At 40.1% G+C, this 27,932-nt stretch overlaps 1 protein-coding gene across 3 annotated transcripts in view; it reads right to left on the bottom strand.

The window, feature by feature from the left end:
- The window catches only part of mapkbp1.S (mitogen-activated protein kinase binding protein 1 S homeolog), a 79,177-nt gene that overhangs the window by 29,073 nt on the left and 22,172 nt on the right, over positions 1-27,932 (bottom strand). For all 3 annotated transcript variants that reach the window (XM_018232260.2, XM_018232259.2, XM_018232261.2), the window contains exons 3-10: positions 26,813-26,904; positions 21,103-21,165; positions 17,538-17,595; positions 14,301-14,471; positions 12,587-12,724; positions 11,167-11,349; positions 7,054-7,214; positions 2,684-2,873 (exon numbers count right to left, since the gene is read on the bottom strand). In XM_018232260.2, coding sequence (XP_018087749.1) covers positions 2,684-2,873; positions 7,054-7,214; positions 11,167-11,349; positions 12,587-12,724; positions 14,301-14,471; positions 17,538-17,595; positions 21,103-21,165; positions 26,813-26,904 — 1,056 coding nt within the window. The remainder of the gene's footprint in view (positions 1-2,683; positions 2,874-7,053; positions 7,215-11,166; positions 11,350-12,586; positions 12,725-14,300; positions 14,472-17,537; positions 17,596-21,102; positions 21,166-26,812; positions 26,905-27,932) is intronic.

Below are 27,932 nucleotides of genomic sequence, written 5' to 3'. Positions count from 1 at the left end.
ACCTAAAAGCAGAATTAATTGCCCATGGCTTCATGGCCATCTAGCTTTCTATCCAGATGCATGTAAAATGCAATCATTAAGACCTTCCGAAGTCACTCAATTTTTGTTTAGCATGCAAGCAGAAGGGCAGAGACACACACGCTCAGATTCAGGGAGATTAGTCACCCGGCGACAAATCTTCTCTTCTTCAGGGCACCTAATCTCCTCGAACTGCCTCCCGCCGGCTAGAATCCCATTGGGATGGAACTCGCTTTGTTTTCCAAAGTTGCCTTAAATTGCCTCACTCATAAGTAATGGGGAACTTGGCTAAAGATGTGACTTTGTCAGAAACCTAAAAGCAGAATTAATTGCCCATGGCTTCATGGCCATCTAGAGTTCTACCCAGATGCATGTAAAATCCAATCATTAAGACCTTTCGAAGTCACTTTCAATTTTTGTCTTGCGCGCAAGCAGAAGGGCCGAGACATGCTCAGATTCAGGGAGATTAGTCGTCCGAAGTTGCCTCATGAGGCAGTGATCAATCAAATATTGTCTGCCCCGCCTCTATGCCTTAGGCAGACAATTACTTTCACTTTCCATTCAGCACTTCCTAGATTTCACTGCTCTCCCCACTTTCCCCCGTTCTCTTCACCATTTAATTGTTCATTCAGGTCCCCATTCTGGTGCACAAACAAGATTCTGAGATGATACAAGGCTTGTCTTAATAACAGTGTCCACAAAATGGCTCCTGCCTGCTTGCTATAATTATGAATTCCCAGACTGAAGCAAACAAGATTCAAATAATTTATACAGAGTAATTAACGTTCATTTTGCTTGACTAACATGATAAAATAGGATTTTGAATAATTTTTTTGGGTGACGGGTCCCCTTTAATAAACATGTTGAAAATGTTCCATTTACCACCACTCTTTGTAGTCTATCTTTTAGCCATTTCTCTATCCAGGTACAAATACTATGTTCCAGGCCAACATTCCTTAATTTAACCTATGACCTTCAGGTTAACTTATTCTCTGTACAGTACAAGAATAGCAGTTGAATGCAAGGATGCAACAAGAAGTGAAATTGTGAATTCTTCCCTTACACAAAGTGCATTTATGTCTTCTGTGCATTCCACAAGTCACCTTACAAACACAGTGCACAGTTAGCCAACCGCTATGAATGAATATAATGTCAAGTGCAGTGGCATAATTAGATATAACCGGGCCCCACAGCAAAATATTTTTCAAGCCTCCAAAATGTCTAGAGATTGATCTGTTTTACCAATATTTATTGAAATTATATAGTGAATAAAGTACCCCCTTTTGTAAAATATAAGGATATTATAAGTTACCGAGGAGTTTCATGACCATATAAAAACACGAGGCCGAAGGCCGAGTGTTTTTATACAGGTCATGAAACTCCGAGGTAACTTCTAATATCCTCATATTTTACAACTGGGGGTACTTTATTTATTATAATACACACATTTCAGCAAGTCATGTGACAGAAATGACATCAGAACTCACCGTTTATAACTGATGACATCAGAACTCACCGTTTATAAGGATATAATTTACAGGACATTCATGGCTTTTGTGTATTATATATGAATTAGGGCCTCATGGGACCCCTATACCTCCTGGGCCCCCCTGCAGCCGCAGGGTCTGCTTCCTCTGTAGTTACGCCCCTGGTCAAGTGCCTTCCTTTCTCCTAATTCATATCTCTATGTTCAAAGTAAGCAACAGAACGAGGTATTCATGCTAGTCTGAAAGAAATATAGTTCCAGTGGCGGAACTACCGGGGGAGTAGGGGGTGCGAGCGGGCCAGGGCCCGCACCCCTCAGGGCACCCCGGCAGTCCGTTCGCCATTGAAAATGTGGCCAAATGCGGCCGCACGGAGGGGGGCAGGGCCCGGCTGCGCGTCACGCACCAGGGCCCGCCCCCCGAAACGAACGCTACTGTGTATCAAAGGACACCAAAAATGCATTTACATCAAATGACAAGCTGGGCCCTGCACTTCTCTGGTGACACTAGAGGGGCAAAGACCTGGAGTTTACAAAACAAACAGAATGCCAGTTCTCTACTCTGCAGTGTATGAGATATGTTTTTATTATATTGAGGAAGAAGAATTAAATGAAACGAAATAACCTAAAAAAAAAATACACTATAGGTTTCAAGTGGCGATGTGTAGGTTGAACCACCAGTTAGGTGGGGTTAGTGTTTATTTATTTGTTCGATATTTGGTCAGCTATTGCTGGTTAGGTTTGGCTACGGATCAGACTGGAGAAACACACACACACTGCTCCTAAAGATTCCCTGTTTAGAAACCAGAGGTGCACATAAAGGTACTGTACAGAGCCAGAGGGCATGGGTTGGACACGGGTGCTAAAATGGCAACATTTTGTGGGTTAGAGTTGGGTGCGGGTTGAGTTTTTCTGACCCGCACATCACTAGTTTCAAGCCAAACACAAAATGTTTCCATTAAACAGAGATTAACAAGATAAGATATACTGAGCACTGCAGATATAGAAATTGCTACGGGTAAAGGAAAACTACATGAGCCATTTCAATTAAGGGAACATTGCATTTTACATAGATAAGGGGCGCCTTGTTTGTGATATATTTCAGATCAAGTTTTCCTCTTATACTATAGGGAAATAGATTGGAGGGAGTTCATGCACACACATTCACAACATATATCATACCTCAATACTCCACACACATGAGGAATGGTACAATGATGAGTAAACCTTCCCCCCTTTCTTGAGGTCCTTGACATCCCAAACATAAAGGCTGTGATCATTGTACACGCAGGAGAGCCACTGGTTGGTGGGGTCGAAGGTCATAGCAATGGTATCGGGGTACTTCGCCTCAGCAGCACTAGAGAATAGTCGACTGGTTTGAAAGAAAGTGGAGAGAAAAAATATATAGTAAGATTCTAAAGGTCCAAACATACCCTAGCAGATAAATGCGCATTTAAAAATGAACAACATACACTGCTTTTTAACATGAGCTCAATATGTTTGGTTATACCCAGAGGAAAAATGAAAATAGTTTCACTGTAACACTTCCAGGATTTGCAGAGCAGAGGTGAAGCTGATAAAACAGATTCCCTGTCCAGTGAGAAGCCCTCTGATAATGAGAAGCTCAAATACTGAAGCTTAGAGAAAAGAGGGATTTATTTGTTTAAAGGCTCTGAACAAATTGCCCTATTTCTGTGGAGAAAATTAAGTAGAAGTGTCAATGTCTATTGAAATATCCTAAATTGCAGAGTAGGCAGAATGCTTTTTCAATACAATTTTTATTTATTGTGGTCACTTTTACCAAAGGTGTTTTTTCGATGTACTGTATACTGTTTCACCGGAATGTTAGGCACAACTCAGGGGTTGTTCAAATTAAAATAAACTTTTAGTTTATTTAGAGGAGGGGCAGGCAATATTTAGAGTATGGGGCAGGCAATATTTAGTAAAGTATGAGCAGGAGTGTCCATACTTTACTAATGCGAGGTCTACTTTTAGTGATGTTGTCCCATATGATCTACATCCATAAAAGCATTGTTAGTATTCTGTTCCATGGAAAACATTACTTAAAGGGGACCGGTCACCCAGACATAAAAAGCTGTATAATAAAAGTCCTTTTCAAATTAAACATGAAATCCAAATTCTTTTTTTTATTAAAGAGTTCATAACTGTTGTAAACTCATTTAAAAACCTCAGCTGTCAATCAAATATTGTCTGCCCCTCCTCTATGCCTTAGGCAGACAATTACTTTCACTTTCCATTCAGCACTTCCTACATGTCACTGCTCTCCCCATATTCCCCCGTTCTCTTCACCATTTAATTGTGTAACCAGGACATGGGGATGGACATCAGGTCCCCCATTCTGGTGCACAAACAAGATTCTGAGATGATACAAGACTTGTCTTAATAACAGTGTGCACAAAATGGCTCCTGCCTGCTTGTTATAATTATGAATTCCCAGACTGATGGATTCAAATAATTTATACAGTGTAATTAAAGTTCATTGTGCTTGACTTACATGATAAAATAGGATTTGGAATCATTTTTTTGGGTGACGGGTTTCCCATTTCAATATTATATTGATTCATGAGAGAATTTCTATTGCTATATTTTAACAAACAACTATTTCTTATGTAACCTTAACACAATAAATATCTGAATGAAAAGCATAAAATAGAAAGGGTATATAGACCAGCTGTTTGTTGGCTGCCTTGAGATCTACTGATCCCCAGCTAAAGATCTAATGGTAGATCCTGGCATCCCTAGTGATATTCTGAGACAATTTACAATTTGATTTCATTATTTAAATTGCATTTTGAATCCACTGCCTGGTTAATTAAGTAATTTGGATAGCAACCAAATAAAAACTGGAATATGAATAGGAGAGGGCCTGCATAGAAAGGCAAGTGTTAAAAAAAGATAGCAACAATTATATTGCAGCCTCAAAAAGCAATTGTTTTGTTTATTGGCTGCTGGGGTCAGAGACCCCCGTTTAAAGCTGGAAAGAGTAAGAAGGTAAAATTCAAAAATGATTAATAAAAATTCTAACACATATGTATGAGCATCATTACTTGCATAAATTACAGACAGTTTATATATATATTATATATTTGTATATATATTTTTAAATTCACTAAAGACAAAGCAGAATCAAATGAGAAAACATTCCTTAAAGGGATACTGTCATGGGAAAAACATTTTTTTCCAAAATGAATCAGTTAATCGTGCTGCTCCAGCAGAATTCTGCACCGAAATCCATTTCTCAAAAGAGCAAACAGATTTTTTTATATTCAATTGTGAAATCTGACACGGGGCTAGACATATTGTCAATTTCCCAGCTGCCCCAAGTCATGTGACTTGTGCTCTGATAAACTTCAATCACTCTTTACTGCTGTACTGCAAGTTGGAGTGATATCACCCCCCTCCCTTTTTCCCCCCCAGCAGCCAAACAAAAGAACAATGGGAAGGTAACCAGATAGCAGCTCCCTAACACAAGATAACAGCTCCCTAACACAAGATAACAGCTGCCTGGTAGATCTAAGAACAACACTCAATAGTAAAAACCCATGTCCCACTGAGACACATTCAGTTACATTGAGAAGGAAAAACAGCAGCCTGTCAGAAAGCATTTCTCTCCTAAAGTGCAGGCACAAGTCACATGACTGGGGGCAGCTGGGAAATTGACATGTCAGATTTCAAAATTGAATATAAAAAAATCTCTTTGCTCTTTTGAGAAATGGATTTCAGTGCAGAATTCTGCTGGAGTAGCACGATTAACTGATGCGTTTTTAAAAAAACATGTTTTCCGATGGCAGGATCCCTTTAATGAAAGCCTGTGGAGTTCAACACAAGGGCTATTGAAAAGTAAATGTACAGCTGTAGACTTGGGGCCAGGGGAAAAATAACCCAGACAGAGATGTGGATCAAACTAGAGCCTGTTCTACTTGATGGGAATGCAGAAATATTGAAGAGTCTGAATTCCAACCTTTGTAAAATAGTACAAGCTGCCCTGGGAGACACCAGATGTGTGTGTGACCTGTCTAAATGTATCCTGACTGCTGGGAGACAGAGCTGACTCAGGCTTCATGCTAAATACTAGAATGTGTTATATCTACCGCTCAACCGCCTCTTCACTTTCCTGCAATGGTGGTGCTGGTTTCGTATGTTGGCCAGACATCTAGGACTGTCAAGATACGGCTAAACGAGCATAAAAGTGTAATAAGGGATTATAAAGCTGAGATGAGTATAGCTAATACTGGTACCGACAGAAATAAAGAAATATAAAGAAATAAACTTTATTGGTGAAACACTTCTTTGAAACAAAACATAATATCTCACAATTGAGATGGCAGATATTGGAAGTGGTGCAGAAGGATGTGGGTAAAGATGTAAAGAAGTCTCTGTTAAGACGCGAGGCCTTTTGGATTTGGCAACTCAAAACGCTTTTTCTCCAAGGGTCTCAATGAGAATTTTAGTCTAACGTGTTTTTTATAATGGCATGCTTTTGAATATATTGTGATACCAATTCTTTTCCCATTTTTTACAGATGAGAATTACCCAGGGGATTACTTTACAATCGGGTGGTAGTAACAATTCACCGCTAGTGAGTAATGTCATTGTGCACTTTAATACATTTTAATATGTGTATGGATAACTTATTGCACTATTTATTGCACTATTTGTTATGGAATCTTGTGAATGTACACTTTTGAATATGAAGGACCCCTTGGTTCTAATGGATTTATATGCAAAGGACTTATTGAAATTAAGGAATGAACATACCTAAGGGGTTAAAAATTTGAGATGTGGTATAGCACTGAATTGTGGGGAAAAGGGTAGGGCTTTGCACTTATAGGTGTGTGTAACACTTTGGAATTTTATCCTGATGAAGGGAGGTTGAAACCCCCCCCCGAAACGTTGATCTTTGTAGTGATACATTAATAAAAAGAGGGGCCACGTCCCCGACTGCGGATATATAGAGTGTGTGTGGACCCGTGATTTTGCTGCTTCATGCTAAATACCTCTTTCTGTTCATATGATATAGAGAAGCCATCCATAGTCTTATTTCTATACATGAAAAAAGGGAATAAAATAATTCCTAAATATTTCAGGTGCCAAGTAAACTTCTACAAGCAAACCCATGTAATAGGAGGTCTTACAGAGTCAATTCTTACATTTCTTGAAAAATTATGGTTCAAGTGACCCGAATAGAAGCAAGTTTGTCAGCTCTTAAGGAGGATGCATTCCACGGGCTCATATAACGGGATCTTGTTTTGTGACCTGTTGCAGAGTAATAGGATCACACAACAGTTTGCAACCAGGACTCACACAAAGGCTGCTGGGTAAGAAACTACGTGAAAAGCAACCATGTCGCCCACATTTATCTATGCAAGGCCAGCAGTATTTCTTAGACACTAAGCATGAAGTGAGTAGTAAGGAAATGAGAGAACTAAGTGAAGCCTTGGCAGAGAAAGTCTCCCCACAAATGGTGGAATTCTGCACTGCAATGGGTAAATTATTTGGTAAGTAACAGGGAATGCTCAATGAGGTCTCACCTGGCCTCGGTAACTGTAGAAATGTCCACGCCAAGGCAGTGGGGTTTTGGCATAGTGCTGAGAAAGTGCAAGTTGCTGGGGTTAAAGATCCGTACGGTGCCATCAGCACAGCCACAGAAGATATTGTCATGGTTCACCAGGAGGCAGTTTGCCACAGTTGTCTGTATATACACACACACACACACACCAAAAAAACAGAGACAATCATTCAGTGATCAGAAGAAAATATGTAGAATATGTACTATACAATCCAAACACTATAAAGTAGGCATTGATATCAGGACACAGTGCAGAATTTTGCAGAAAATGTTGACTACAGTGTCAATGATCAAATACACCCAATTTAGCCAAATGTGTTGGTGGCCAAACTGGGCACATCTCTATTCTCAAGGTGTATGGGCACCTTAAAGGAGAACAAAAGCTTCACATAAAAAGTAGTCTCCCCCCCCCCCCGAGAGCCCTACCAAAACTACACCATACTACCAGGCCCGGATTTGTGGAAAGGCCACCTAGGCCCAGGCCTAGGGCGGCAGGATTTTAGGGGGGTGGCATGCTGCACAACCACACCCACATTGGTTCAAAAACACTGGGGATGCGCTGGAGATACGATCATTTTTTAAATTTCCCATGCGACAATCTCCATTGCTCCAGTTCAGATGATGAAAACTTGCACGAATAAAGGGGAGGGGACAGGGGTGACGAACAGCAGTGGGTCTAGGTGTACCCACTATGTTAATCCAGCCCTGCATACTACACCCCTTCAAAATCTACCACCCAGTTTGCTTACCTGTTGAGTAACACAGCGGGGGTAAAGGATGCCACCTTACTCCACTGAATGTTCCCTCAACATCACTTGCAAGAGAGCATTCACTTATAGGAGATGGTGCCTTTCAACATTGCTGCGCTACTCTTTTTTTCACCAGGTAATGGACACAGGGCAGAATTGGGGAAGGCCAAACTGGTATGTTTCAGGTGGGCCTGATGTTGGTTCGATATAACTCATGTTAGCCCTTGACAATCATTTCCATTCTGTCCTTTGATCCCATGTTTAATTCAAATTCTTAAAAATACATCTAAAATAATACCAATTTCTAAATATCATCATCATTTATTTATATAGCGCTGTCAAGTTAATATTTTAAATACAATGTTATATACTATAAAATAGTACTTCAATAAGCATCTGCTATTTCCAAAACAAGTACTGGCATACATGTCTGGAAGAAGAAAACATTAAATTTGGAAAGACTATAAAGAGAAAAGGATCTGTTTGTAAAGTAGTAGTATTAGGATATTTTAGATTCAAGCACATTTGTTACCCAATAACATCCTAATTTTACATATATGGAAACATTGTGAATCTATTTATTTTACGATAAGCAATTCCAGGTCACCAAAGAAGAATTTAGCCCAAATGTAACCTCTTCTTGGACTTTAGGCCGCCCACATCTACTGCCTTGGGACCTTCGACTTTACAGAAACCATTAATTACCTATACATGTGTACTGAATCATATTAAACAGAAGTCATACCGGCACAAAGGCAGAATTAATCCTCTACATACAGTAATGAAGTCAGGCTATTTATTCATTGTAATTAATACATTGAAATATGTTCCAACTGGATAACAAAAAATAAATGTTGAATAAAAAGAAATCAGACTCAAAGTGGTCTAAATGGAAGACTACTTTAGTTTTTTTAAAAATAGGTTCACACAATCTTTCGTAGAGGTTGGGAGCAGTCCGTAGTCGGGAGAGTGAGCCCATATAAGGGAAAACCGCACGCCGGTGTATCCAAAGTAGACCGCTCTGGCCGCGGCTTGTAAATGCTTCAAGGGATAAAGAGACAGACTCCACCGGACACCATGATAACCACGTGGAAACCAACTTCTTAAAATTAGATAAGCTTTATTGAAACTCCATTAAAATCACATGCGGGCAGGGGATGTGTGCTTGACGCGTTTCGTGACCTCTATGTCACTTCATCAGAAGCAGAATCTTTGTAGTTTTTAATAGGGAGGCACTGAATTCACTATTCGATTGCCGGCCGAATACCGAACCAAATCCGAATCCTAATTTGCATATGCAAATTAGGGACAGGAAAGGAAAAAGTGGAAAAAAGTCTTCTTTTGTGATGAAAAGTCATGCGATTTCCCTACCCGTCCCTAATTTACATATGCAAATTAGGATTCGGTTTGGCCAGGCACAAGGGTTTGGCCGAATCCTGCTGAAAAAGGCCAAATCCCAGCCGAATTACGAACAAAATCCTGGATTCGGTGCATCCCTAGTTTTTAAATTCTATAACCGATCGTTTAATGGCCCTTTAATAGACTGCAGCATATAGGACATTTGGTGCTGTGACTACTATAAGATAAAGGTGTTTAATTTTACACAAACCCAGATAAACACTGACAGCTTGACATTCCCAGAAAGGATAAACAGCTATTGCCCCTTCTCTGCTCAGGGAATGTGTCATGCTGTCAGCAAGGGCTTATCTGCTTCATATGCACCAAGTATCCAGCTGTTCTGGAACGAAACTGGCTAGAGAGAAACGTGAAAATACAGCTGAACGCTGCATTTGAATGGGTAAAGCTCATCATTCCTGGGGAATCTATGCTACAGAAAAAAAAACAGAAAAAGTAGCTTACAGTAAAAGTAGCTTACTTGGCAATATAGTAGCTTAGTTTGCAAAAAAAGACACATGCCCATTGATTTCAACCTTTTATGTCTATTAAAGCCACCTTAAGCGATAGTTGATTCGGAGGAAAGCAAAAAAAAAAAAAACCCCCATCTGAAGCTTCTCCAATTTGCCTCAGATGGTGAAGAGTGTATTTCTGATTCCAAGAGGGCAATTGGAACAGTCCTTGGATCAACTTGTATCGAGAAATTTTCAGTAGAGCAATTTTCAATTTACCCTCATTTGCTAAAAAGCATCTACCCCTTCTTGAAGCTATTTAAAGGGATACTGTCATGGGAAAACATGCTTTTTTCAAAACGCATCAGTTAATAGTGCTGCTCCAGCAGAATTCTGCACTGAAATCTATTTTTCAAAAGAGCAAACAGATTTTTTTATATTCAATTTTGAAATCTGACATGGGACTAGACATATTGTCAGTTTCCCAGCTGCCCCCAGTCATGTGAATTGTGCTCTGATAAACTTTAGTCACTCTTTACTGCTCTTTTTAAGTTGGAGTGATATCACCCCTCCCTCCCCCCAGCAGCCAAACAACAGAACAATGGGAAGGTAACCAAATAGCAGATCCCTAACACAAGATAACAGCTGCCTGGTACATCTAAGAACAACGCTCAATAGTAAAATCCAGGTCCCACTGAGACTGATTCAGTTACATTAAGTAGGAGAATTAACAGCCTGCCAGAAAGTAGTTCCATCCTAAAGTGCAGGCACAAGTCACATGACTGGGGCAGCTGGGTAATTGACAATATGTCTAGCCCCATGTCAGATTTCAAAATTGAATATAAAAAGAATTGGATTTCAGTGCAGAAGTCTGCTGTAGCAGCACTATTAACTAATGCATTTGGAAAAAAACATGTTTTCCCATGACAGTTTGCCTTTAATATACCTGCCAGTATGACCGATATTCCATATCTGCTGGTCAGAAGCCCCATCCAAGTTTTTCTATACAAATTGTGATGTACCACAAATGGATTGAGCGGTAACACAATTGTGGGATACTTAAATATCTCCCTTACATCTTATGGCATTCCCATATACAGGTATGATACCTACTATCTGGAATGTTTGGATCTTCCAATAAAAAAGGACTTTCCGATATGCAGACGCATTAAAAATACTAAAATCACTTAAACATAAGTACAATAAATTTGTTTTGTCTTTATAATGGATCTGAACATTCAGTCTTTTTAAAAAATAAAATTTGCCAATGCGCACACTGCCCACCTGCCATTTTGGTCAGTACACACAGAAGGAATGGAATCAGCCTTTAAAAAGACAGAGAAGCAGTGATGTGTGCCATAGGCATTAGGGCCTGTATTTATTCACACCTCGTTACACTGGTGTTTATAATAAAACTGCAGGATTGTGCCTAAATTCCAGGCTCATACTTTACCATTTCCCTAGATGGTTCCAACTTACCCGGAGCTCCACCCATCTGTCCAGCAACCTCTGGTCATTAAATTCACACAAAAGCCCTGAGGAAGTAATACAGAAAGTGCTGTTTGATTTCTTGCCCTTTCCACATGCCACGTCAGTGAAGAAATTATTCCTGAGCTCGCCCAATAAGCCTGATCGACCTAGCAGGGGAATGGTTGAGTTCACCTACAAAAACACAAGTTTTAAAAAAACAAACAAAATCAAAAATCTACAGCCAGGAAAGACCCACATGCTATAGCTTTTACTATATCATTTCACATAGAAACTCTGTTCACCCTGATTCAATCCTTTAAAGGAGAAGGAAAGAATCAATACCTACCGTATATACTCGGCGTCTAAGAATAGTCGCCGGCGCCTAAGAATAGTCTCCAAGAATATTCACCGGCATCCAAGAATGGTCGCCGGCGCCTAAGAATAGTCTCCAAGAATATTCGCAGGCGTCCAAGAATGGCCGCCGGCATCCAAAAACGAGACGCCGGCACCTCCAATGGGAGCAGAAACCCTCAATTTTTTGATTGAAACTTACCAGAAGCTGCTGCATTTCTCACCCTCGGCTTATACTCGAGTCAATAAGCTTTCCCAGTTTTTGGAGGTAAAATTAGGTACCTCGGCTTATACTCGGGACGGCTTATACTCGAGTATATACGGTATCTCCCTGTATTGTACTCCCCAAGACATTTAAATTCGCTATAGTAGAAAGTCACATAGGCCTTTCTAATCGGGTAGAATCCATATCCTTGTTCGGATTGTTTATTTAGTTTGGCAGGCGCCATCTTAGTAATGTAGCGAACGCTTTCTTCATGCGCCAAAAAAATGTTGACCCCAGGAGTGCGTCACTTTTGACGTGGCGCTCAGTAGTGGTAGTCATTAGTGGTAGTGGTTGTGTCCCCTCTCAGCGCACTGCAACCGCTAGATGCTGATTGTTTGCTGTACTAAATATAATTAAATTGTACAGCTCATGCGTCACCTTAGTTACTGGACGATTTGAATGCGATTGGGTAAGAGGCATGTGCTTTAGGGTCAATGATGACAAGATTTGAATGCGCGTCATCATGATTAAGATAAAGGCATCGCCCACAGGACATGCGCAGTTGATCTAAATTATGCTAAATGCGCCTCAAGGCTGCCTCGGGCAGCAGGAAAGAAGTAAAAAGTGTGACATCACACGCTGCAGTCTTCCTATGAGCGTAACTGCTTCTAGATGAGACCAGGGAGAAAACGCTAAGTAAGTTCTATGTCCACAAGACTTTGCATAGAAGCCTATTTATGGTTTGCCTTTCCTTCTCCTTTAAGGTAAGGTCACACCTGGAGATTGTAGCACATCACTGCTCACTCTTGCCCCTCCTCCCTACCACTCATTCGGTAGCACGATTATTAGCATAGCTGGGAGATCCCTACTTACCTTGGAGGACTTTGCTTCATCGAGGTACCAGAATTTGACATGCCGATTGCCAGCAGTAACAAAGTAGCTGCTATCTTCAGAAAACGAGACCGCTGTCACCTTGCTGGAAACTTTGTTTGCTGCCACAACTACATTTTTCTGAAAAAGGAACCACACATTTAACCATCTTAGTATGCACCAAATAAAATGGCTACATACAGTCATATGAAAAAGTTTGGGAACCCCTCTTAATTCTTTGGAGTTTTGTTTATCTTTGGCTGAGCTTTCAAAGTATCAACTTTCTTTTAATATATAACCTGCCTTATGGAAACAGTAGTATTTAGCAGTGACATAAAGTGTTTTGGATTAACAGAAAATATTCAATATGCATCATAACAAAATTAGACAGGTGCATAAATTTGGGCACCCAACAGAGATATAACATCAATACTTAGTTGAGCTCCTTTTGCAAATGTAACAGCCTCTAGACGTCTCCTATAGACTTTGATGAGTGTCTGGATTCTGGATGTGGGTATTTTTGACCATTCGTCCAAACAAAATCTATAGTTCAGTTAAATTTGATGGCTGCTGAGCATGGACAGCCTTCTTCAAATTATCCCATAGATTTTCCATGATATTCAAGTTGGCTTTAACAAGGGTCCCAGTCCCTGAACTAGCCCCACAGCATGATGGAACCTCCACCAAATGTGACAGTAGGTAGCAGGTGTTTTTCTTGGAATGCCGTGTTCTTCTTCCACTATGCAAAGTGTTTTTTTGTTATGACCAAATAGCTAAATTTTTGTCTCATCAGTCCAAAGCACTTTGTTCCAAAATGCCTGTGGCTTGTCTAAATGAGCTTTTCCATACAACAAGCGACTCTGTTTGTGTGAGTGCAGAAAGGGCTTCTTTCTCATCCCCCTGCCATACACATGTTCTTTGTGCAAATTGTGCTGAATTGTAGAACGATGTACAGATACACCTGCATCTGCAGCAAGATGTTCTTGCAGGTCTTTGGAGGTGATCTTTGGGTTGTCTGTAACATTCTCACCATCCTCCGCATATGCCGCTCCTGTATTTTTCTTGGCCTGTCAGACCTGGATTTTACAGCAACTGTGCCTGTGGCCTTCCATTTCCTGATTACATTCCTTACAGTAGAAACTGACAGTTTAAACCTCTGAGATAGCTTTTTGTAGCCTTCCCCTAAACCATGATACTGAACAATCTTTGTTTTCAGATCTTTTGAGAGTTGCTTTGAGGATCCCATGCTGTCACTCTTCAGAGGAGAGTCAAACAGAAGCACAACTTGCAATTCGTCACCTTAAATACCTTTTCTCATGATTGGACACACCTGCCTATGAAGTTCAAGGCTTAACAAGATAATCCAACCAATTTGGTGTTGCCAGTAATCAGAATTGAGCAGTTACATGCATTACCCAAATTTTTGCACAGCCTGCCGAATACTGCTTCACTAAAAATCTTTGTTCAGAAAACACCTCAGTACTCAGATGTTCCTGGGAAATGAAAGACATACCACTGTTATCTTTTTTGTTGACAGTGGATTAAATTATTATGCAGGCTGAGAGGGGTTCCCAAACTTTTTCATATGTATGTATTGCATTTTTCTATATTCAGTGAAGTAACTACCATATAGCAGCAACCACAGGGGAGGCCCAGGCCTGTATGGTAGTTCTTTTCCCCAGCCATGCGTACATTCATGTAGAAAGCAGAGACTCACCTTCCATGACCACACGTTGACAATCATATCATGCTGGTAGCCAACTGATACAATGTATTTGGAGGTGGGAGAGAAGGCCACACAGGCCACACCATATTTATGCTCCTGGAGTTCGGCTACCTGGGTGCGCTCAGCCACGTCCCATACCCGAACTGCAGGCATGTGCCCACTCTGTAAAAAAAATAAAATGAAGAAAATAGCTATAGAATGATGAAGATCCAACATCAAGGCTCGACAGAATAGGGAGTCCACAGGAGTGGGTTGTTTGGGCGACACCTGAACAAAGATTTTTTTTTTTTGCGAGGGGCCCAATTATTTATGCTCCTTCCAATTAAGGAACTAATCAATCCAATGCTCATTTTTTTAGGGTTAGGATTTCTTCAACAGCACCACTGTCACATGCTAAAACCCCAAGGGCTCACCATTGCTGGAAACAAAGTGAGCATGCTCCTGGTAGGCAATCAATCTATGTGTGTGAGAGACTATGGGGTATATTTATCAAAGAGTGAAGTTAGAGACTGCCACAGTCCACTAGAGGAAATTCTGCACACTCTCCGGTAATTTTTATAGCATTTTAGAGGCATATTTATTAAAGGATGAACGTCAACTTTCACCCATTGATAAATACTCTTTTAAAAATCCCATAGAAATGAATGGAGAGTGGCGGAACTTCAAACTAGAGGACTATGGTGATCTCTAACTTCACTCTTTAATAAACATGCCCCATTGTGACAGTTTATAGATAGCAGGGTCCCTAGCACAGAGGGTGCAGGGTTTAGTTTTCTTTTGAAAAGGCTTTTTTTTAAAAAAAAGTTCCAGAAGGAAAGATTAAGCAAGTTCACTATAAGCTTGTTAATAAAAAAATGTATTTCATAAAAAAAATTATATTTTAAAAGAACAAAAGCCATATATAATGAAGATATTAATATTGATACTTAACCATAAATCTCCTGTGCAGCCCCCAATACCCAACCACATAATCTGTGGCACCCAACACCCAGAAAGGCACAGCTGGGTTGACGGCTGCCATGTCTGGCTGATTGACTTCTAGCCCACTGCACTCTAACAGACGAACACAGGAATATACTGGTGTGAAAATCACAATAGTAGATCATATTGTCAGATAGATGTCCGGATAGATGTCGTATTCAAATTTATGTATAATAAAATATATATAATATATTCTTGTATATATTGTCGCTCGTCTATCGATATGATTCTCCGCTAGGGATATATGATTCTCACCCCCAATGAGTAAGTCTCTCTTGGATTTTAATAAATATTTACTCAAATCGAGCCTGGCCCCGAAGTTCCCCCTGGGCCTGACTTGAACCATTCAGATTCACTCAGGATATTAACCAGACAGCTTTATTTGAGGTATACATTAATACAGAGTAATATAATACAGAGTATTAAATAATAGCTCATACGTCCTGAAAGCTCGTGAGGACGTTGAGGGAACAATTAGCAATACAACAGATGACTATTTAACCATTTCTTCTTCCATGGGGCTGATCCAGTGACATCCAATCATCATTCTTGTTTTAGCATAACTGTGTCACTATTTCCATCTTAGGGGCAGACTCACAGTCTCAGTACAATAGCCAAATAAGATACATCTACTGTGTCAGCTCAGTGTCCAGAATGGTATCTATGCTGTAGGATGAGCCTTGCAGAAGACACTTGCTACTGGTTTGAACAGTATAGTTTCTAAAATGCACATTTGCAGGTCCAGTAGATGAAGGGGTGTGTCACCAATCATCTAGTAGGCCGAAATATTTAAATTCATACAGTTAATTATTCCCTAAAATGCTACAGCCTGTCATTCTGAAGTTATGGATTTTGAGCATTATCAGAACACTAGATTCCAAGTAAGCGTTAAAGAAAGTTTGCCCAGGCTTCTGGAGAAGGTTATAAATAGAGTCAATTCAGGAGGAACTGTTTAATGACAACATGGTAAATAAATAGCTGCACTGCCTAGTGACAAACACAAAGTGCCAGCTTTAGTGTGTCTTGTTTTGTCATGCTTCCTGCTACTGCCAGTCTCACCCTTTATTCACAGAAAACAAAGTCCACTTTTGTAAATAGGGCACAACGGAACTGTTGGTTAAGAACGTGAGGAAGTGCCAAACCCACCGTCTGGTATAACAAGACTAAAGCTAACCATAGACTAACAGATAATATCGTACTAATTTTGTCCGATATTCGGTACGTGTATGTGGAAAAAAGAGCCGACCAATATCGGCAGAAGACTTGGATATCGGTCGACTCGTCGATCGGGCTGGACGGAAAATTTTGATCGGGTGCCTTTGAAGGGACCCAAACATCGGCCATTGTTACTGCTGAATCGTTACTGCTGAATCGTCAGCTCTACACTTGTGTATTGAAACGACCGATCTTTCTTGGAAAAATCTTTTCCAAGAAAGATCGGAATTGTTACGTCTATGGCCACCTTTAGGTACAAACTCATATGTCTGCTTACAGGTAGAGTACTAACTCATGATTATTTCTAAAACAATTAGCTTGGCTCATAATGTAAAAGTGAAGAACATAGCCTTTAATTTATCAACAACCTTCTTATCCCTGTTCAGATGGTTTCCCCTAAAATGTGTTTGGGCCAGAAATTCAATTAAAGGAAAACTATACCCCCCAAACAATGTAGGTCTCTATTAAAAGATACTGAGTAAAACAGCTCATGTGTAAAACCCTGCTTCATGAAAATGAACCATTATCATAATAATATACTTTTTTAGTAGTATGTGCCATTGGGTAATCATAAATAGAAAATTGCCATTTTAAAAAATAAGGGCCGCCCCCTGAGATCATAAGATTCACTGTGCACACATACAAACCACATGTAAGGTCACATGAGCCAATTAACAGACAGAGTTCTGCCTTTTGCTTCCTCACTTCTTCCTGTTACAGTTAGTGTTGTAGTATTTCTGGTCAGGTGATCTCTGAGGCAGCACAGATAGAGTCACGAAATGATGGCTCAAGGCAAGAGATGTAAAAGGGCAATATTTATGTAAATATATATTCCAGTTTGGTAAGATTCTTTAATATGTCATTCAATTTGATATAAACTATCTGTTGCTTAAGTATTCATTTTGGGGGTATAGTTTTCCTTTAAATGCATGCCTCAGCCTCTTGTGACATGGCTATCCCGCAAACATTTTGTGCCAGACTTTGGGAGAGGCCCGTGAATGGTTTTTTTTTTTTGTGGTTCAGATTACTCACCTCTCCTGTGACCAAGAACTTCCCATCCGGAGAAAAGGCAAGAGCGGTGATGGTTTTTCTAAAAGACAAAGCAGAAACTTGACATGAGACCAGCCTCCTTCAGTAATGTTAGGGCAGATATTAGAAATGGTTCAGTGAAGCTTTAAATAGTGCATAGTTACATGTGGCTTCTAGAAGGAATATACAAAAGTTTGCAAGAGGAACTAAATCAACAGGGCTAATTTACAAGCATCAGTGCTAAATAGCACAAGCATAGATGTCCTTAGAAACCTTAGAAATCAGCTGTAAGTTATCAGTCTAGTACCAGAAAAGATCTGTTAAAATATAGCACCTGTCTAGTAAATCAGCCCCTATGAGTAAATGCTTACATTGATTTCCTGTCATTACTGGACATTAAGGGTGGTGGCAGACGTAGGTGCTAGAGGAGATTAGTCACCCAGCGACAAGTCGCCTCTTCTTCGGACAACTAATCTCCCCTAAATGCCTTCCCACCTGCTAGAATGTAAATCGCCAGAGGGGTGGCACTAGGTTCATTTTCCGAAGTCAACCAAAGTTGCCTCACGAGGAAACTTTGGGCGATTTCGGAAAGCTGACGGGAAGGCATTAAGGGGAGATTAGTTGCCCGAAGAAGAGGCGATTTGTTGCTGAACGACTAATCTCCCCCAGTAGCCTTGTGTGCCACCACTCTTAGTCATATTTTTATGAAAAGTGATGCTGTGCTCAACTCAAGCCAGTGGTTTTTAGCCTCCGAATTACAACTGCCCGCCTTTACTTCTGAAGGTGTCCTGGGAGTTCTAGCCCAGTAGCATCTATTGGATGTATTCACTCCACTCAGGATCAGCCCTTGCAGGTACAGCTCCTCCAGGAGGTACAGAGCTTGGTGAGGGGGAAGGATAACTGCCAGCACAGTGATGTAGTGCTTAGCATTGCTGCCTTGTAGCACTGGGGTCCTAGGTTAAGTTCTAACTAGGGCACTAGCTGCAAGGACGTTGTTCTCCTCATGCTTGAATAGGCTTCCCCCCCAAACTTATTAAGGAGGGACTGATGTGAATGATGTTTAATCTCTGTAAAGCGTTTTATGGTGCTAGATAAGAAAAATAATTCCATTTAGTGGGTAAAGAAGCAAAATTCCATATATTTCATTCTTGGACAATTAGACCACTTACAGGAAATTAAACAGCAAGAAGCTTCTGTGTAACTGCCATTCAAAACAGGAACATCACAGTTGACAAACAAGTAGCGACCAGATCGCTGCAACAATCTGTGAGTGAATCCCTGTAGGATAAAAGTGCCAGTGTCCTAATCTCACAGTCAGACATTGCAGATGCATTCCGATCATGCAAATATATTAGGAACAAATTTAGGAACAAATTTAGAACTGGATTTTAATGTGTATTCATTCTCAAAAAATAGATATTTTAGTGCAAAAACCGCCGTAGGAAAGAACATTGCCAGAGGAGACTGATCTTCTCCTTCCTTTATAGAGTGAAAACAGTATACAGCTGCTAATTTATAAAAGCCTGTTCTTCACTGAAAAGTTAGAAGCTTAAGGGTTAGTTCACACGAGGAGATTCGGGGAGATTTTGTCGCCTGGCGACTAATCGCCTCGTTTTCTAGGCGGCAATCTCCCCGAACTGCCTCAGCGTGTCTTCCCATAGGCTATAATGAAAAGTCAAAAATTTTTATATCAAAAAAAGATATATGTCCCAAGGCTTCTTAAAGTAAAAACAAGTCATTTATTGATAATCAAATTTAAAAGGTTTTCGGTACATACTAACCCCACATGGCCCACCTTACGCGTTTCGCACCCTCCGGCGCTTAGTCATAGGTGTGTCTGAGACAAAGCGCCGGAGGGTGCGAAACGCGTAAGGTGGGCCATGTGGGGTTAGTATGTACCGAAAACCTTTTAAATGTGATTATCAATAAATGACTTGTTTTTACTTTAAGAAGCCTTGGGACATATATCTTTTTTGATATAAACATTTTTGACTTTTGATTGCCTTTGGAACTGGGGCGGGTCCCTTTGGCCTATTTAAGAGATTTACGCAAACAGTCATATGGACTCCCGACCCACAAATGATATATATAATGAAAAGTCACCTGGGCTAAAGCACACGCGGCGCTGCGTTTTCCGAAGTCGTCCGAAGTTTGCTCCGGAGGCAACTTCGGGTGACTATGGAAAACTCAGCGCCGCATGTGCTTTAGCGCAGGCGACTTTTCATTATAGCCTATGGGAAGACACGCTGAGGCAGTTCAGGGAGATTGTCGCCTAGAAGACGAGGCAATTAGTCGCCAGGCGACAAAATCTCCCCGATTCTCCTCGTGTGAACTAACCCTTCGATTTTATTACTGTAGGTCCAACCTGTGATGTATCTGTCAGCTCACAGGTTCAAACTATATAAAATGACACCAGAATCATGGGATGTCAGGCAAATGCAATAGGTGGATAACCAAGGCGGACGTTTATCAATTTCCTTATCTCAGAGAGAAAGGAGGACTCAAAGGTAAAATTGTCTATAAATATCTGAATGTTGTTTTGTTGGCTATACAGGAACCACTAAAAGCCACCAACTCGGCCCCTTCAGACTGATTTGGCAGTTTATTGTCCGTGTGTTGGGGGCTTAATATGTTTTGCCTGTTTTTTTAACTTATAAACAGTGATTTGAAAGTAAGAACGGTTAGAAATACAATTCTAATCCATTCAACGTCACGTTTACCTTCTTCACTTTGCTTTTGGCAAATGTTTTAATCAGATTATTGGGGTTTATTCTTTCAGCTGTATCCTGGGCAGAAGGGCCACTCCACTCACTTTCTCTAGGGACATAGCTGTTCCAAGGTAGCTCGATATTTTTTTTAACTTTCTCTAGTGAGGCCACCTTTATGGAATTGCTGTGTCAGGAAGAGGGATTCATTTTTCACATTTCTAAATGTTTGCCAGTATAAGGACTAATGGAGCAGGGGATTTAATGAAGGTCGAATAAGCAATTCCACCTGTTAACCTACCACATTTTCTGCTTTGCAAAGATGGTAGGACTCCATTATGGACAACTTGCCTGCCAGCAAGCTTGGGAGGAACAAAATAATTAAGAAGCAATAAGTGACACTCAATCTAAAAGGCAAATATTTTGCCTCACATCCCATTATTAAGGGTAAGTCCACACTGGGCGTTTTAGGGAGATTTGGTCGCCTGACGACTAATCAGCTCATCTTTGCGCCGATCCAATCACCTTCCCTGACTCTGCGCCGACTTAAAATGAAAAAACACCTGCGCTAATCACAATATCACAAAACGAACGGCGTGTGTGATTAGCGCCGGCGGTTTTTCATTTTAAGCCGGCGTAGAGTGAGAGAAGGCCACAAAAACGAGGCGATTAGTCGCTAGGCGACCAAATCTCCCCAAAACGCCCAGTGTGGCCTGACCCTTGTGAGTCCAATGTTGAGACAGAAAGTACATTCAAAGAAAGGGAAGTCTTTTGCGCAAATGTAAGAAAATCCTGGTAGAAAGAAGAGACGTGTCCGTGAGTCATAAATTGATTATTCTTTGTGGTCAGCACGTGACTCTTACCTGGAGCTATTCAGGATATGCTGCTGTTTGTTCTTCCGAGGATTCAACAAAACGACAACACACCTATAAGGTAGAACAGAGATCAGGAAGTTAGATTTGAATGACTGAAGTCTATACTGTGACCAAATGCTTAGTATATATACTGTAGGTCACTAATGTATACGAGCTGCCTACAAATGGGTTAATGCGGTCTGATCTTTTAATACAAGACACAGTGCTGATTGTTTAGCTGATCTAGGGCAGATTAGCGAATTACAATGCAGTAGTCAAGCACATCCTGAAAACATGTTTCTCAAGTCCTTCTGCATTTCTGCATACACAGTAAATAATCAATATACAAAAATATGATTTATACTATTAAGCAACTAAATAACTGCATATAATACACAAAAGCCATGAATATCATGTAAATGATATCCTTATAAACGGTGAGTTCTGATGTCATCAGTTATAAACGGTGAGTTCTGATGTCATTTCTGTCTCATGACTCACTGAAATTTGTGTATTATAATAAATAAAGTACCCCCAGTTGTAAAATATGAGGATATTAGAAGTTACCTCGGAGTTCCATGACCTGTATAAAAACACTCGGCCTTCGGCCTCGTACTTTTATATGGTCATGAAACTCCTCGGTAACTTATAATATCCTTATATTTTACAAGAGGGGGTACTTTATTCACTATATATTGATGATTAGAAGTATACTCAGGAATTCTGAGCACCCTACCCCAACCCACTGCAAACCCAGACATTACTAGAAGCGTATTATTATTCTACTGAAAGAATATCTGCAAAAAAAGAAAGAAATGTGGCAGTCCTCATCCAAATGTACAAAAAGGCAGGTAAAGACTTAAGGTGACCACAGACACACCAATAATATATATATTAATAATATAATAATAATAATATCGGTTTTGTATGATATTCGGTGTGTATGCGAAGTTGCGGTAGCGATAATGCGATCAGCAGTTCGAAATTACGCTAGCGTTGGCTAATTTGCATACGCCGTGCAGTTAAAGTTACACTACACAAGTCCAGGGAACCTTAATAAAATTATATAGAGTTGTTATATTGCCCTACACATGAGCCCAGTGTATAGTTTATGTGCCATATGTTATCAAATGTAGAGGGGAAGGAGGGTACCCTAAAAAAAGAAAGACGCCAGCGTTTTTTGGTACTTCAACTTTTTTTGAGGATCTCCTATCTACTCTATTGCACTTCGCCTCAGACCAGGCGAAGGCAAGTCTGGCAAGTTCTGAAAAAAACCGCATCTTAGTGAATTAGCGTAGTTATGTCCATTCGCCAGTGTGAAAATTCGACTGGCGTTAGAGTGCGAAGTATCGCTACAGTCTATCTCCTTCGCTAGCGAATTGATGCCAGCGCCTGTAAATCACTTCGCCCTTTAGTGAATTTTCCCCATAATGACACACCAACTTAGTCGTAAATTGCAGGAATGTGGATTTTCACTCAAGAGACTTGAAATTAGTAGCCTTTGTGGGGAAGTAACTGGGATAACCGATTACTTGGTGGTATCTTGTAACAATGCCCTTGGAAGTATCCAACAGGCACATTCTGCAGAGAAGCAAAATCATCAAACCCTCTTGCAACCAAAAGGAAAAACCCGCGGGTCGGGCTGACCTCGCACGCTTCTTCACGGGTCAAAAGACTTGTATGCTCCAGTATAGGGGGGCCATGCACAACCTACATGGTTTAAATTTGAAAAGGACATTTATTCTACAGCTTCTTATGCACAGTTCCCATTTAAACCCTGGTTCTATCAATTACAGAACAGCCCCATTTTGAAAAAGCCCTAGTACCAAGCATTCCAGATAATAGATCCCATTCCTATAATCCTACCAATATATTTCCTTTAATTCTGCTAGCTAGTAGCAGGCAGGGATGCTGCAGGAAGGATTGTAGCTGGTACAGAGCGAGTATATGGAAACTTGGGATGCACCGAATCCACTATTTTGTCCTTCGTGAAAGATGCTGCCAAATACCGAACAGAATCTGATTTCTAATTTGCATATGCAAATTAGGGGTGGGAAGGGGAAACATTTTTTACTTCCTTGTTTTGTGACAAAAAGTCATGTGATCTCCCTCCCCGCCCTTAATTTGCATATTAGGATTCAGATTCAGTTCAGCCAGGCAGAAGGATTTGGCCGAAACTGAGCAGAATCCCGGAACGAATCCTGGATTCGGTGCATCCCTAATGGAAACTCAGTAGTCTGTTCCTCTGGCCCCATGCCCTGAATGTGCTGGTTTAAAGGAAAACTATATCCCCAAAATGAATACTTGAGCAACAGATAGTTTATATCAAATTAAGTGGCACTTAAGAATCTTGTCATACCGATATATATAATTAAGTAAATATTGACCTTTTACATCTCTTGCCTTGAACCACCATTTAGTGATGGTCTGTGTGCTGCCTCAGAGATCACCTGACCAGAAATACTGCAGCTCTAACTGTAACACGAAGAGATCACCTGACCAAAAACACTGCAACTCTAACTGTAACAGGAAGAAGTGTGGAAGCAAAAGGCAGAACTCTGGCTGTTAATTGGCTCATGTGACCTAACAAGTATAGTTTGTTTGGTATGTTTGTGTGACCAGTGAATCATACGATCCCAGGGGGCAATCCTTATTTTTTAAAATGGCAGTTTTCTATTTATGATTGACTAGTAGCTAGGGTTGCCATCCGGCCTGTATTTTACCGGCCTAACCGGTAAAACACCTGCCAAGGCCGGTATTACAAATTTACCAGCAATGTAGCTGCCGGTAAATTTGTAATACCCTTAAAAAGACCCCTCGGCCCGCCCCCAATCCCCTGTAAACTTAGCTTGTCCATCGGTTTTTGTACTGGCCACACCGTGGCCCCACCCATTTGATGTCAGAACCCGCCCCCTTTGACATCACGCCACGCCCCTTTTTGTACCCGCCCCCCACCAGTCGGGAAAAAATTTTGCAAAAGGTGGCAACCCTACTAGTAGCACAAAATACTAAAAAAGTATATTATTATGAAAATGGTTTATTTACATGAAGCAGGGTTTTACATATGAGCTGTTCTAAGCAATATATCTTTATAGAGACCTACATTGTTTGAGGGGTATAGTTTTCCTTTAACAAAAACATACAAGCACACCATGAATACTGCACATCACTCTGACACAGATACAGACACAAGTGTGCAACAAGGTCCAATTAAATCAGTTTGCATGACACCTGCTAAAGCTGTGTGCCCTACAGATTTCCTACCAAAACAAACAGGTGGAGGGATAAAAGAGCCAGAAATGCTGAAATATAAGTCAGTGCCGCTGTGTCAGCTCTTTGCACAAGGATAGAGGAAACTCAGATAACATACAGCATCACAGGCAACAATTCAGCATTTCTACTCTAAAACCAGCTTTTTGACATAATAAAGCGAGCTCTCAAGAAGGACTGTGGATAATTACAGGGTCAGGCCTAGCACCATCATTAAAAACACAGAAGGTAGAGCTTGCTTGTTTTGCCCTGTGCATACAATGAAAAGGAACCAAAATAATTGCTCCTGGTCTGAGGATCAGCAGTTTAACTCAGAACACCTGTTCATGCAATGCCAAGAATGCTAATGATTTCTCTCATTGTGGCCCTTTCATCAGCACAGACCCCTGCCAAAAACTTGATATACGCAGTGTCTGCAGAGTCTGAGCATATCTCCCTGCTTCGGGCAAACAAGACTTTGCTATTACATATATTATATTTCTATATAGCAGTACACTGTACATATAATACTATGGATGAAAAACTAGTATTCAAAAAGTTCAAAAAATGTCAAACTATTTTTGTTTCTTCTGATGCAGAAGAATGGAATTAGTTCACCTGAACAAAGTAAACTTTACACATTAATGAATACACAGGACAGACTTTAGTAAGGGCATTCTAATTAATCATGCAATATTCCTTGGGCACTATCACTTTTGTAAGAGTCATTTTAGTCCAGTTTAGGGGAAAGCATACCCACTTTTCAATGCAATGAATAAGGCTTCTGTATATATTTTTGTTTTAAAGGAGTGGTTCACCTTTAGAATGGCTAATCGGTCACTCATTCTTTGTATGTATGTATGTATATATATATATGTATATATATATATATATATATATATATATATATTTTTATATATATATATATATATATATATATATATATATATATATATATACACATATCCATACACGTATACATACACACACAGGTATGGGACCTGTTATCCAGAATGCTCGGGACCTGGGGGTTTCTGGATAACGGATCTTTCCGTAATTTGGGTCTTCGTGCCTTAAGTCTACTAGAAATTCATTTAAACATTAAATAAACCCAATAGGCTGGTTTTGCTTCCAATAAGATTAATTATATCTTAGTTGGGATCAAGTACAAGCTACTGTTTTATTATTACAGAGAAAAAGGAAATCATTTTTAAAAATTTGGATTATTTGGATAAAATGGAGTCTATGGGAGACAGCCATTCCGTAATTCGGAGCTTTCTGGATATCGGGTTTCCGGATAAGGGATCATATATATATAGATATATAGATATATAGATATATATATATATATATATATATATATACATATATACAGATATATATATATACAGGTTATATATATATATATATATATATATATATATATATATATATATATATATATATATATATATATATATAAAGGTTGGAAGGATCAGCACACTCCATTTTGGGATGAACAAAGTGTTTTTTATTAAACACACATAACTCCAACGTTTCGGTTCCGCCTGGGAACCACATAACTCCAACGTTTCGGTTCCGCCTGGGAACCTTTATCATTGATAAAGGTTCCCAGGCGGAACCGAAACGTTGGAGTTATGTGTGTTTAATAAAAAACACTTTGTTCATCGCAAAATGGAGTGTGCTGATCCTTCCAACCTTTATCTATGATTTATTGATCGTGCACCTCGAGCTCACAAGCTAAGGAGTGCGGACACCACAGACAATTTTATATATATATATATATATATATATAAACCAAATTGCTGTACAAAAAACGCACAACCAGGTCTTTTCAAAGGTGTCCAAAAAACCAAAATTTTATTTCGACGTTTCGGCTTCTATACTGAAGCCTTTCTCAAGAGGTGAGAAAGGCTTCAGTATAGAAGCCGAAACGTCGAAATAAAATTTTGGTTTTTTGGACACCTTTGAAAAGACCTGGTTGTGCATTTTTTGTACAGCAATTTGGTTTACATAATTTTTTGAATTCTGCACCCAGGCAGTTGTTGCTACATAACGAGTGCTCCAGTTTTGTGTACCTATATATATATATATATATATATATATATTAGGGATGCACCGAATCCAGGATTCAGTTCGGGATTCGGGCAGCATTCAGCCTTTTTCAGCAGGATTCGGATTCAGCCGAATACTTCTGTCCGGAAGAACCGAATCCTAATTTTTTGTCACAAAAGAAGGAAGTGAAAAATGTTTTCCCCTTCCCACCTCTGATTTGCATATGCAAATTAGGACTCGGATTCAGTTCGGTATTCGGCCGAATCCTTCGTGATGGATTGGGGGGTTCGGCCGAATCCAAAATAGTGGATTCTTTTCCAAGTGTGCCAGTAATTCCAAGCTTTTGATTGGTCATTACAGAAGGCACTGCAAGATCCTCTGTATGCTGCATGTTGAGAAGTGGAAAAAAACTCACCCAGCTGGATATGCAACAAGGCCAGTTTTTGGGTCGCATGATAGTCCTCTTCCAGCTGACACAGTGATACCAAGAACCTTCTCTAAAGTCACCTGGGAGAGAGACAAAGACAGACATTAGTAGTAAAGAACATATATAAATCTATATTCTAGCAACCATGCAATTAAAGGGGTGGTTCACCTTTAAAAGGAAACTAAAGTCGAAAATAGAATAATGCTAGAAAACTGTATTTTTTACACTAAACATGAATTTACTGCACCACAAGCCTAAGAAAACAAAGTTGGCCCCCGCGGGTCACCATCTTGTAACGGTTATACATCTTTGCAAGACCAAGACTATACACATGCTCAGTGTGGTCTTCACTATACACATCTTCAGTGCATCGGTAAGTAAGCGTCATATTGGCCCATGCGCAGTTGGAGCAGTCTTCTGCTTCGCGCTAACTGTGCATGCGCTGAAAGTGACGAAAATTACTAAAGCGCCGGAAGAAGACCCAAAGATTACCAAATCGCCTGAAGACTCCACTGCACTGACTTTTCAACAAGGGGTAATTACAGGCTATGGGGCATTTACAGTTGTTACACCTGTGCGGGGGGAGCAGGGAGGGAGGGGGACTATGGAGGTAGGTCCGACGAACAATAGTGCTTTGTAATCTCCTAACCTACAAATAGCCATTCAGTTTAAATCAAGTAGTAAAAGAACAAATCAGACGATATTCTGGCCATTAACTGACAGACCGAAATCGTACGAAAGTTATGTCCAACAAATTGTAGTGACAGTCACCCACTGATATGGTCAGATACGTGCAGAGAGATTATCGTTAGCCCACAGAAATCTACTAAACTGTCAGATCAACTAAACGGTTGCAATGGTACAAAACGTGTTGGGACACTCCATGCACGAACCTTTGTTTTGTATGAATTAATCTTTGCATTTATGGCCAGTTTAAGGAAGAAGTACAATTTAAGTTCACAGGTAGTACAAGGAACCATTCAAACTCATTTATTCATTAGACCCCTTTAGTTAAAGTCTATTAAGTGTAGAAGACATCCCTTATGGCTGGTGGTGAAGTTATGAACAACATCATAGTGATGCCAGGAGCACATCAGCTTTCTGACAG

Source organism: Xenopus laevis, chromosome 8S (assembly GCF_017654675.1).
Source record: "Xenopus laevis strain J_2021 chromosome 8S, Xenopus_laevis_v10.1, whole genome shotgun sequence".
NCBI lineage: Eukaryota > Metazoa > Chordata > Amphibia > Anura > Pipidae > Xenopus > Xenopus laevis.
Note: the sequence above shows the minus strand (reverse complement) of the source record. Positions and strands in the feature narration are given on the sequence as shown.